The 14,041-nt window shown below is 30.7% G+C and overlaps 1 protein-coding gene across 1 annotated transcript in view; it reads left to right on the top strand.

The window, feature by feature from the left end:
- Positions 1 to 743: 743 nt before the first annotated feature.
- LOC119603351 overlaps positions 744 to 14,041 on the top strand; it is a gene marked incomplete at its 3' end in the record, with an annotated part of 100,101 nt that continues 86,803 nt past the window's right edge. The window contains exon 1 of the mRNA XM_037955359.1: positions 744 to 1,894. Coding sequence (XP_037811287.1) covers positions 1,397 to 1,894 — 498 coding nt within the window. The remainder of the gene's footprint in view (positions 1,895 to 14,041) is intronic.

The raw sequence follows: 14,041 nt of genomic DNA, 5'->3' as shown, positions 1-14,041 counted from the left end.
ACTAACTAACTAACTCACTAACTAACTAACTAACTAACTAACTAACTAACTAACTAACTAACTCACTTACGTAGGTGTATGACCCTATAAACACTTTTGATTGTGTAAGAGACAGCATTTTCACTGATTTTTATTAGAATTAGAATTTAGCAATTTTATTAGAATTAAAGAAATCATTTTATTTATTGTATATTGTAACAAATTTACTTATTATTCTTAAATGGGTAGATTGTAAAAAAATAAATTATTTATACTTACTATACTTACAAAATCATATACAACACATAAATTTATTTACATAAAAAAATTTTAATATACTTTTTTCTCTCTTATTATTTCAGATGCAATATTACATTAAATGATCAAATGTCACCAACTTTCATTCAAAGGAAAAGAAAAAATTGAAATAAAAATACAAAGAAAACCTTTTACTATTATTAAAATAATCAAACGAAAATATTTTATGACACAACATACAAATCTGCAAAAGAAATTTTCTTTTATATTAAAAAAAAATCCAATGATAGTGAATAAAAATGAAAAGTAATAATATTTTAAACAGAACTAGGAAAATCAATAAACAAGAAAATTAAAATTTGTAAAACTATACTTGTTGAAAATGATGATAGAAAATAACTTAAGACTCTTTCAGAATTGCTCAAATTTAATTTTTTTCATGTTCAGTTTTACAGTTTCATGCAAAATTATAAGATAAAATAAAAATCAGACAACATTATCATAATTTAAGAACGTGGTATATTTAATTGACATTCGATTACGTGTCTCATGAAATAGTGATGAGAATTCAAGTAAACTACGTGCTGTCATATAACGATTTGTAATCTGAAATTACACAAATAAAAACAAGTAAAACAAAATTTTATCTAACGTCTAACAACTAACACCACGAAACCAAACCAACAAAATATGTATGTACTATATAAACATCTTTGTATAACACATAGTTAACGTAACGGAAACGCAAACGTGCTTAAAGTTTAGACCAAGGCATGAGTGTGTATGTCTGTATACCATAAAAGTTTTGAAATAAAATTTGACTACCAAACCAACAATCAACGAAACCAAAGTAATTCGTTAGTGAAAATCCAAAACAACAAATACCATGATATTAAAGTGAAATTGTTGCTAACTTGCAACAAGCGTACCAACCTACAATAAAACTCCCCCCTAAAAAAATCAAAAATGATTTTAAGAATTCTACAATTGTAAAGTAAAAAATCTAACGTTCGTTTCGGTACCTTTTTTGGTTGTCCTTCACCTTTTTTTTCAATTTATTTTGCATTTAGTGTTTTTTGGCATCTAAATCGAATTTTACCTAGTTCTTGACATCCAAATGTACCATAAAAGTGCGAGTATTTTAACCAAAACGTGACACATGGCTATGTACTATTATGCTAGTAAAATATCAGCCATTGCTTGTGGTACACGTTGTAGACAAACGGTTTTACAAAAATCTCGCGGTCAACGTGATCGTGATAAAAATCATCATCACAATCATACACAGCACCTCCATCATCATCATCCACACCATAACAATCGCCATCATGCCGGTTCGTATGGTACCGATTGTACAACAGATACCGATGATGAATTGGACTCCGATGGCATTTGTATTCGCATGCAAACGCGTAGCGATAACAATGAATATAATGGCAGTGGTAGTGGTATGGCTTCGGATGGCCGCATTTATGTTACTAATACAAATGATAATGGCACGACGGAAACATCGGTGTCCACACTGGTGGCTGCTGCAAATGGTACGACGAATGTTAGCAGCGGCACTAACAACAATACGGATGGCATCCGGTATAGAAGGCGTTATAGTGAACAATTGGATGCATACGATATTGAGCTTGGGTTTCAAAAGTTTGAGGTAAGTTATACTATTGTTCATATAAAATGTTTTGCCATTTTGTTTTATGAAAACAAAAGAAGAATGTTAAAGAACGAACAAGATATATGAAATTTAAACTTCTTAATATTAGTAGCGAATAATTTAGATAAAATTGTACATACAATTAATATTCTTTAACCGGTGGGTTCTGTCGGGTCATTTCTTTTAGATTCTTACAAAGGTGAAGCAGAAGGTACCAAAAAGGTAAAAGTAACATAAATCCCTATGAATTTTTACCATTTCATGATACTTTTTTTTAAACTTACTACAAGTTTTATATAGAAAGACGGACGGACATGACTTAATTGACTCAGGCTCAGACATAACTTAATCTGGACAGACGGACATCGATAAATCGGCTTCACTATCAATAAGAATTCAAAATATATACACTTTATAGGGTCACAAAATTGGTGACCTGCCCTTTCCTACCAGTGTCATTTGACATCTGATCTGACTAGAGAACCTTACCTAAGTGATATCTCGAGAATCGGTGGCCCGCAGGGCATTAGAGAGTTTCTTTCGGATAGTTATGGTTGAACCCAAATCACGGGAAGAGAGTGTTGATTTAAAAACTGATGAAATCTACGTTTCCAAATATTGAATATTTCTTTTTTTCTATAAGTCTATAATATCCGTCGGATGCATAAACATCATGGGAAGAGAGTGTTGATTTAAAAACTGATGAAATCTACGTTTCCAAATATTGAATATTTCCTTTTTTCTATAAGTCTATAATATCCGTCGGATGCATAAACATCATTAAGTGGAGTGAACTTAAACACAAATTATTACACGTAGTTAAACAATTACATAATTTCAATCAACCATTACGATTCATATTAAATCAATTTAAAGCATATTCCGGAAAAAATGTTTCTTTTTTTTGTGCCTTTTATTCAAGTGAAATAAAATACTTTTTTGCTTCAATAACTATTAACCTTCGAAATAATATTATATTCTTAATTAAACACATTTGTATTTGATGATGTGTAAATTAACTTGTAAACATGAGAACATTTCCATAGTGACTAATTAAACACATTCAAACAAGAATATTTATTTACACATAAATATATACATACATACATATATATATTTTTACAATTACAATAATTTGTATTCAAGAAAGTGTTTACCGTACAGAAGCTAAATGTAATAATTAACCATGAAAAACAATTTTCACTATTGTACAAGTTTACATACATATATATCTACACTGAACATAAATATTTAATTGTACTTAAAAGTTATTTTTATTGTATTTCTTCTTTAATGGAACATGAAAAATCTTAATATATAAATATTTGCCAATGTCTAAAAAATTTTACATGTTTGTCTAAAAAAACCGAAAAAATACGTTAAATAAAAAATGTGTTCTTCAATATTTGAAAATCAATAACTCATTCATTTCGTATTCAAACTCTTATGTCAATAATAATAAAAAATCTACTACGATTTGTTTGTCACGCTAAATTTTAGTGTTCTTACACAGCACACTACTAAAGGAAATAGGATATGATTCGTTTATGCCAATATTAGTACCTATCATAGGTTATACTAAGAGACAAATAACAATTTTCTTATTTGTTTTAACGAAACTGTCCGTAAATCGAAACCCTGAGACCAAGTTATACTTTTCTGAAGCTGTGCTGAATACTAATCTGATTTTCTCCAACACATCTGGGATTTGAGATATCGTGTCCTGAACCTACACCACTTTATTGGGAAGGGAATATTGGGTTTGTGCTGATGTATGTTATGCATAAAAATATTGAATCTATACCCACCTAAAGGTATACCAATAGGATTATAATAATTTTCTGAATCGATTTAGCTATGTCCGTCCGTCTATCCATCTGACCGCCCGTCCGTCCAACCATGTAAACCTTGTAATCAACAGGTCGCAATTTTTAAGATAATTTGATAAAATTTTGGCACAAAAGTTTCCTTTGATCCAAGGACGGAGCCTATTGAAAATGGTTAAAATCTAGTCATTTTTTCACTTAGCCCCCAAACAACCGTACCTCCAAAATAGAGATTTTAAGCCCATTATTATATTAAATGTTCCAGTATCTCTGCAAAAATCAGCAAAACTTTGTTTAATATAAGTCAAAATAATACTGTCGGTTTTCGTAAAAATCGGGATTCATTTGAATCTAGCCCCCAAAATATTTCGGAATTAAGGTATAAACTATAAAAATAATCCTATTTTTTAACATACACACTGTTGTAGGATAGCATACGGTCGGCCATGACATACTATACATTCTCACTTGTTATAAATTCCACTACCATCAGTGGTGATAGAGGGTATATATAACCTTGTCATTCCGTGTATAACACCAAGAAATATTCATCTGAGACCCAACAAAGTATATATATTCTGGGTCCTTATCAAATTCTGAGTCGATTTAGCTATGTCCGTATGTCCGTCTGTAGGTGCAAAACACGCTCACGATAAAACGAAGTAATAAAGTTTAACCAAATTCACCCAAAATGTTCTTCATTTTCCTAAGTTGTTTGGTATTGAAAATGGGCAAAATCGGTTCACACCGGGAAAAGCTATGAATCAAAATTTAAAACAACCTCGAAAAAAATAAGCGTTTTTTACACATTCTGATGTAATTTTCTCGAAAACTATGCAAGATAATTCCATGAAAATCACCGTACATCCGTTTCTACACAAGACCTTGATACCTGCTGAAAATTGCTAGAATCCGTCCACAATTTCATATACCTCCCATACAAAAGTACATATTCCCGGAAAATGGTTTTTTGTTAATAACTTCCGTTTCAATGTCCATATCTTCACAAAATTTCACAAATTAAAATCTTATATCAATAGAATTCATACAAAGAAAAAATTTTTTGCATCGGTCCATAAATCACTTAAACGCACATAATTCATCACTAAATTAAGATATCCATATTTTTATATTGGTACAAGTATTGTTCCTATATACACAAATATTCCGATCGGTCCATAATTGGTCATAGCGCCCATACAAGGTCCTCTTACGAAAATCTTTTAAACGCATATTACTCATTAATAAATAAAGCTATATTGATACAAAATTTGGCACAAATATTAATTTTATATACAAAACTTCTATTTCAAGATTTTTTTTACGATCGGTTCATAGTATGGGTGCGATACTTAAAGAATTTTTTACGATCGGTCTATAATTGGTCATATTTCCCATACTAGGTCCTGTCCCGAAAATCACTTTAACCGTATTTAACTAGTTGCATTATCAATTTGTGTAGAACAATATTATATATATTTTTTACGCACATGCAAATTATTAAATATTGCTAAAGCATATTTTAGGGCGCTATAAAAATATAAAAGAAAATGGAGTCTCTAATATTGGAATTGTAACAGATTTTAGCTGTTTAAATCTTGGGGTTTTTCTATTTAAGACATGAGAAAACTTATTTCTACAAATATTTGATCAATTAAAAAAGTATTAATATAAAAGTAGCTGGTGGAGGATATTTAAGATTCGGCTCAGCCGAATATAGCACTCTAACTTGTTTTTGTCAATATTTTACATTTAAGTATTGTATTTTATTACACAAACACATAAAAGTACGTACTTCAGTTTATGCATGGTTTTGACAAAAACATTTTTTTTATGATAAACATTTATCGTATTGCGTCAATTACACGTCGTATCATTAAATTAAATTATATTAGTAATATAATATTATATGGTTTTGTTGGAAAATCGAATGATTTTTTTGTAGTAGTAATTCTAGATCATAAAATATTTATCGATTTAAGTAGACAAAATTGAAGATTTTTTGTAAAGTGTGTGGTAAATATGAATTGAGACATACATATGTTAGTATTTATATGATTATATCACTATTTCAATTTTAATAAATGTTACAATTATCAAACTAATAATATTTTTTATACCTCACACGCTTGTGCTGTTATTTGTATCGCACAAATACAACACAAATTGGCATAGAATAAATTTCTGTGTCGATTATAACTGTCAGTCAATCCATGTAAATTTGCAGCCAAGGATAATTAGAAGTACTACTGTGTAAAAACTTCGCCAAATTTGGAAAACAACAACTCATGTAGCCTCATCTTTCTAACTCCATTTAAAAACATAAAATCGTTTGTACGATTACACCGATCGTGCTAGACCATTTCTGGTATTAGTTGAAAGATGTATGTATGCGAAAAAAGTTCGCTGGGATATGTTTTCATCTTTCTCTCTAACAATTTAAACATTTGTACATGTTGTTGAAATATTATTTTCTTTCATATACATATATGATTAGTTTTTAATTTATATTTAATAAACAATCAATAACAATAAAAACCATAAAATAATGACATAATTTTTGGTAAAAAAAAAATTGTGAAATATTTAATTAAAAAGTCATCATACGCCAAATTTTAATCGTTCATTTTGATGTCCAAAACAAATGTCAATTTTTTCATTATTTTATAATTGGCAATTACAATTGTAAATGACATGAAATAAATAGATTTTAAAATAAACATTAAATTTTATTCTAAAAATATCTACATATGTATATATATGTTATTATTTAATTAAAATTTTATTGCTTTAATTAAAATTGTGAAAAATATAGCATTTGCATACATAGATATTTATGTACATATTTATTACATTATTCTAAAAATTCAACTTATTTTTCCTGCACTTAAAAATGTATTGTATGTTTGATTGTGTCTTATTTTTGGCTAAAGGCTGGCGGCATGGAGAAGCTTTTAATTACATATGTATATAAAATTGAAATATTTTTCAAAAATATACAAAGGTTTTTCAGATAACCAACCCATTACAAAATGGCCCAGTCTAATGTACATTGATACTCTAGACCGTAAATAATTAAAATATTAAAATGTATGTATGTATTGTCAACTGATAAAATACAAACATAAAGAAAAAATATATTATTCAGAGTCCTTATTAAATTCTAAGACGGTCTAGCAATGTCCGTCCGTCCGTCTGTCTGTCTGTCTGTCTGTCTGTCTGTCTGTCTGTCTGTCCAAAGCATGATAGAGTCCAAACGGAAAGAGCTAGAGGGTTGAAATTTTCCACAAGTATTCCTTATAGGTATGGTGTATTTGGTTTTGAAAATGCGCAATTTCGGATAACATTTTCGTATAGCCCCCGAATAACAACTTTAACAGCATAATTGCTTTAAAAGTAAGATTATGGCGATGAAATTCGACACAGATAAGTTTCATATGAGCCAAAATCTTTTTACCAAATTATATGAGGATCGATCCATAATTGAACCTACCCCCCATAAAAGGACTCTTTCAGAAAATGAGTTTGACTATCATTACTGGCTAAAAAAAACGAGTATCGCAATGAAAATTGACATATGTAAGTTTCTTAAGAACCAACACCCATATAAGGTGCCCTCCATAAAAAATGACTATAACGCTCACTACTGGCCTAAAAATTATAGTTTCTATTGATATAAGTAAGTTACTTAAGAACCACACCTTTCTACTAACTTTTATGAGAATCGGCCCATAATTGGCCCTTCCCCCCATATAAGGTCTCCTTCAGAAATAGACTTTAACGCTCATTACTGGCCTAAAAAATCGAGTTTCTTATAAACCAAAACCTCTCTACCAATTTTATTAAGGATCAATCTATACGCCCATAAAAGGTCTCTTTCAGAAAATGAGTTTAACGGTCATTGAAATTTGACATAAGTAAGTTTCTTAAGAACCAACACCTCTTTGCTGATAAATGGCCCATAAATGACTCTATCCCCATATATGATCCCCTTCAGAAAATGACTTTAACGCTCGTTACTGGCTAAAAAATACGAGAATAGCGATTAAATTTGACATAAGTAAGTTTCTTTCAAGTCAACACGTCTCTACTGACTTTTATGAGAATAGGCAAATAATCGACCCAACATCCCATATAAGGTCCCCATCAGCAAATGACTTTATAGCGAGTATGGCGATAAAAGTCGACATAAACAAGGTATATAAGATTCGACATACCCAAATATGTATGACACTCTTACTTGTTCATCTTTTTTTTTTATTGCCCATATTTCTCATACATATACATAAGTAAATATAAATCTATCAATTTAATTCCCATACAGTTTACAAATATACCCATCACTTAAATTTTATAGAAAAAATGTTCAAAAATATGCAATATATTTTTTTCATGTTTCATTTATTATAATAAATTTTGCAAAATTTTTGTCTACATATTTACATGAATAGCAATTTCTTATACCTCAAATCCATTATTTATCTATAAGAATATTCTGTTCTTTATATAATACGTTACCAGTAAATTTTCTTTGAACATCTCTTTTAATATTGTAGGTATATCATGTGTAAAGTAAAATATACACACGTCATAATGCTTACAAATACATCGAAAGGGGTTTAGAACTTGACAAATTCTCTGTTATTTGTAAAATATTTGATATATAAAAGAATTTAGGTAAATATTTTTCTTATAAATATCTATTAACTCTTAACATGACTTTGAGGTATTTTTACTAGTTATAGAATTTGGCAATTTGTAAAATTTATTTACCATGACTGGTATTTATTAAAAGAAAATAAATATTCTTGAATATAAATAAATATAAGCTAATATACATAGCTTGAGGTACAATTTTTCTAGAGTTTGTGTACTATTATGTTTTATAAATAAAAACCAATAATTTTTCTTCAAAAACCAACAAATTTTTTAAATTCTATGAGATTATCCATTGATAATAATTATACCCTACACCACTATAGTGGGATGGGTATTATGCGTTTGTGCTGATGTTTGCGACACCCAAAAATATTGGTCCTACACCACCTTAAAGTATACCAATCTGCACAGAATCACTTCCTGATTGGATTAAGCTATGTCCGTCAGTCCGTTTGTCTGTCTATGTAAACCATGTGCGCACTCTACAGGTTGCAATTTTTGATTGAGATATTTTGATGAAGTTTGAAACATGCGCTTCCAAACACGAACGCTATTGAAAATGGTTAAAATCGGTCCTTTATTTCACCTAGCCCCCATAAAACCGGACCCCCGAATAGGGCTTTTGACCTCATAATTATGTTAAATGTTTTATATAAGTGTTAATAATTCAAGCGATTTTCGTAAAGATCCAGCGTTATTTGATCCTAGCCCCCATACAAAGTCACATTCAGAAAATGATTTGAACGTCCACAGTTCACTTATAAACACAAGTATATCGATGAAATTTGGCACAAATAAGTTTTATATAAATATAAATCCCGACATTAAATTTTATAAGGATCGGCTAAATTTCTGCCCTAGCCCCCATACAACCGGACCTACCGATTTAGGTCTTTTAGCTGATAACTTCGATATACTACTATATTTCCAAAAATCATTATAAATAAATTTGATATAATTATACACTAATACTGTCGATTTTCATAATAATCGGGCCTGATTTGACTGTAGCCCCTTTACAAAGTCCCCTTCTGAAAATGACTTGAATGCCCACAACTCACTTATAAATTTAGCAAAAATAAGTTTAATGTAAACATAATTCACGACAATAATTTTTATAAGGATCGGCTCAATTTCTGTCCTAGCCCCCATACAACCGGACCTTCCGATTTGGGCCTTTTATCTTTTAACTATGTCTAATATACTACTATCTATCCAAAAATCAGCATAATTAAGTTTGATATAATTAAAAATATCACTGTCTATTTTTGTAATGATCGGGCCCCATTTAACCACAGACATTCTGAAAATGACTTGAATGTCCACATGTCCATATGATGAAATTTTGCAGAAATAAATTTTATACAACCGGAACTTCCAATTTGGGTCTATTATCTCTTAACTACGTCTAATATACTACTATATATCCAAAAATCGGCACAATGTGCCGATGTATGTAACACTCAAACCTATTTGTCCTTATGTATACCAGTCGGTTCAGAATCACTTTCTGATTCGATTAAGCTATGTCCGTCTTTGTGACCGTGTAAACCTTATGTGCACGCTAAAGCTCGCAATTTCCAATATAATTTGTTAAAATTTGTCACATACTCTTCTTTGGATCCAATGATGAAGGTTGTTGAAAATTATTGTAATTGAATTTTAATTTCCCCTAGTCAGCATGCAACCGTACAAACACTATTTGGTAAGATTCAACATAAATGCTTTAATATTCGCAATTGGTGTAGGGTATCATATGGTCGGCCACGCCCGACTATAGTTTCTTACTTGTTTTTCATATTTTTTAATGTTTGTATATTGATTTCTCAGATATACGAATTTTTGTATTCAATCCGTATGGGTGGTGTCAAGATCCCCTTATGAAAATTCGCACATTTTTCCCCTAAATATTCTCATAGATGCTAAAGGTCTTTGTGCAAAATTTTAAGATTTCATCTACAATAGTTTCCCAGATATGGGAGGTGTCACGCCCCCTATTTCTAGTTTAGTGTGCTAAACATTCATGTTGATTCTAAAGTGTGTCTTGAGAGGAATGAAGGCTCTAGCTGTTATATCGGGAATAATGACATCTAAATATATTTAAGCCCGAATTCGGAAATTTTATATGAAAACTATTCAGTTTTTGTTATTGTTTTTCATACAAAATTTTAAATATTCTTTCTGAATAGGGTCCTAAAAGGGATAAGATTTGATTATTTAATTTATCATATTATATCGTATTATTAGTTTAGATTTAAATTATTTCAAATCTGTAAACAAACTAACTAATTTATTACCAAACATTCATTTATATTTCATGAAATACATAAATACAAGTTTAAACAAGTTTAATAATATTAAATTAAATTGCAAAATTCGTACCAACAATTAATAATAGTTTTTCCAACGAAACATTCCTCTTGTAACAATTACGCAAACATTTATTTAAATCATAAGAATTTTTCACTATAATATAAACATAGAGGAGACAAAAACAAATTTTAAATATCATTTAATCTGATAATCTTACATATATAATGTACAATACTGTACATTCATCTATACACAAATGCATTTCTGTTTTTAGTATAACCAGGTCTGTCTATCTAATCTAAAATTATGGAAATTCCATTATTCAGTTAATGCAAAAATGGATTTCTGCACTTAACTACATAAATTCCAAAATAAACACTGTCCTCTCTCATACAAAATTTTCAAATAGAGTAGATTTTTAATAACAATTTTACTTCCTTTTCTATAACAACAAATACGGAAATGGAAATTTTCATTGTGTAATGGCTTTTAGCATGTAAAGGACATGATTGCAACTGTTCATACTAGTAGCACAACCACTATATATATAAAATGGTTTACATACCTACATACATAAAGAGTTAAACCATAACTAGTATTCCAGCATAGTTTTTGGTAATATAAAGAGTAGTTTTAGCTATACTGGGAGTATACATATGAATGTATGTATATAATAGCAGAAGAAATCTTCTTAAGATGAAACTGTAAAATTCATTTAGCTGTGCTTACACAAACGAAAATACATACATATACTATATGAAAAGATAGAAATAAATGAATGTTATAAAGATAAGAAGACAGGCCAATTTACAAGAACATGTAGTTGATGACAAAGCCACAAACTGTATTTTTCTTTTATTTTTGAAATTCTTTTACTACCACACTACATCTGCTCTTAGATTTCAATTCATGACAAAGTTATGCACTCTTGCCAGTAGTAGCGTTAGGAAAAATAATTTAATTTTATGCTTGTGTATGTATGTATTATGTTGGCTGTAAAATTTAGATTAAACAAACAAAAATGTTATATTCGTCTATTCCGAATTTTATATACCCACCATCAAGGCGTCTGATAATTAACAAGTGAAAGAGTTACAATCGGCTAGTGGGTATATGAGATACGCCGAACCGTATGCCGTAAAAGGAATGCCCCCTATAAACATCAGGGTAATATTTGGAATATGGATTAAGTCAATTGTAAACCGAACTCTTTTGAACTAACAAAATATTAATTTTTAAAAACAAAATATTTATTTCAATTTTTAAACCGTGAGCGTATGAGTAATTTTCTGATATGCATCAATTATGAACCGATACTCATAAAATTTTGTGTTTGTTTGTATAGAATTTAAATAAGCAAAACCCTTTCCTAAAGGGAACCTTTTATAAGGTCAGTTAGAGATCATTCCTCATTAAATTTGGAATGAAGAATTATGTTCTTAAGTAAGTATAAACTTTTTATGTCGATTTTCATCGCTGTACTCGTAATTTTCTGAATCCTCCTCATCAAATTTTCTGAAGAGGACCTTATATGAGGGGTGGGGTCAATTATTGACCTATCCTCATAACTTTTTGTAGACCGATTTTGGTTCATATAAAACCTGTTTACATTCAATATCTTCGCTATACTCGCATTTTTATGCCAGTTCCCTAAAGGGAACTTATATGGGGGTAGGGTGAGTTACCGACACTTTCCGCATGAAATTCGGTAACAAGATTAACGTTCGTATAAAAGTTTCTTACGTCGAATTTCATAACCGTATTTCTTAACTCGCATATTTAAGCCAGCAATGATCGTTTAAGTAATTTTTTGAAGGGGACCTTATATGTGGGTAGGGTTAATTATTGACCGATCCACATACAGCTTGTGTCGTATTTTTTAACCATTAATGAGCGTTAAAGTAAATTTCTGAAGAGGACCTTGTAAGGGCGGTAGGGTCAATTATGGACCGATCCTTACTACATTTGATAGAGAGATTTAGTGGTGAGATTTTGGCTTATATGAAATTTATTTGTGTCGAATTTCATCGCTATACTCGTACTTCTAAAACAGTTATGCCTGTTAAAGCTGTTTTTTGGTCCACTTGTATGGGGTCTATCCGAAAACGTGAACCGATATATCTTATTTTCAATACCTAAAAACCTTATCAATAGACAATATTTAAGCAAAATTTCAATACCTCTAGTCTGCTGGGATTATAAACTGGTGTTTACAATTCATTGCCTGGCCTAGTCCTTGCATGAATTGAAAAGAGGTCTAGCCAGAGCAGCACATAATCTAGTACTACTGGTGGCCAGTTGCTCACCGGACTTTTCCTGGCTGGTCAGTTGATTGAGTTCCTTTGGGATCCACGTAGTGGCTGTGGTTGAAACCTAAATCGCAGTAAGGGGGTGCTTTGTAAAAAGACTGATACACGGTGAAAAATAGTTTTCATGATGAATTTCTGCTATCGTTCCTAGATGCTAGGAGCGGTACAAACTACAGAGCATGACAGTGGATTAATAAAATGATGGATTTGAGCTGATAATGCAAAGATTGGGTATTCGAAGTGGACTTTTTCTGGTGATTTCTGATGTGTACTCTGATTCGATAGAGCGAATGGAGTAATTGATGGATTTGACGGATGGAGTGATTGCTGATAATGCAAAGATTGGGTATTCGAAGTGGACTTTTTCTGGTGATTTCTGATGTGTACTCTGATTCGATAGAGCGAATGGAGTAATTGATGGATTTGACGGATGGAGTGATTGGTGGCTTAGCAAGACATGAGGCAGAATTGTGGTGTAAGGTCATCACTGCCCTTTCTTTAATTTATCGGAGATTTTCCTTCATGGTTGAGTGTATTAAAGTTTACTCTAAAACATGCTCAACTTATCACAGTGGGTCTTTGTGGCCCCTGAAATAAAGCTTGTCATTTAAAATGATCCGTGTTTCGGACTACCAATTACTTCCCCTAGATGCTGTTGCCAAATCAACAGAGCCATCTCAGAATGTGGTTGAGCGACATATAAGGTTTTTCCTTTGTCGGGTTTAGATTGAGCTTGGTCATGACACCTGTTCTTCCTCAACTGGACTACTATGGCAAGAGATTAGAAAGACTAATTAATTTATTATAATTAAATAAATGTTATCAAGATTATCATGCCTTCAATAGATAGACAGACGGACATGGCTAGATCATCTTAGAATCTCATAAGCAGCCAGAAACTATAAATTTCCGTGTTACAAATGGAATGACAAAATCAATGTACCACCATATTTTTTGAGGGTGAATAAAACCTAAACTATATGTTTAACAAATTTATATAAATTTAAAAATGTTTTTAGTCCATAGAAATTAAGTCG

Source organism: Lucilia sericata, unplaced genomic scaffold (assembly GCF_015586225.1).
Source record: "Lucilia sericata isolate MDLA Ls3-8-SP2 unplaced genomic scaffold, ASM1558622v1 Contig000295F_arrow, whole genome shotgun sequence".
In the NCBI taxonomy this organism is placed as follows: Eukaryota; Metazoa; Arthropoda; class Insecta; order Diptera; family Calliphoridae; genus Lucilia; species Lucilia sericata.
This window is presented reverse-complemented; position numbering and strand designations above follow the sequence as displayed.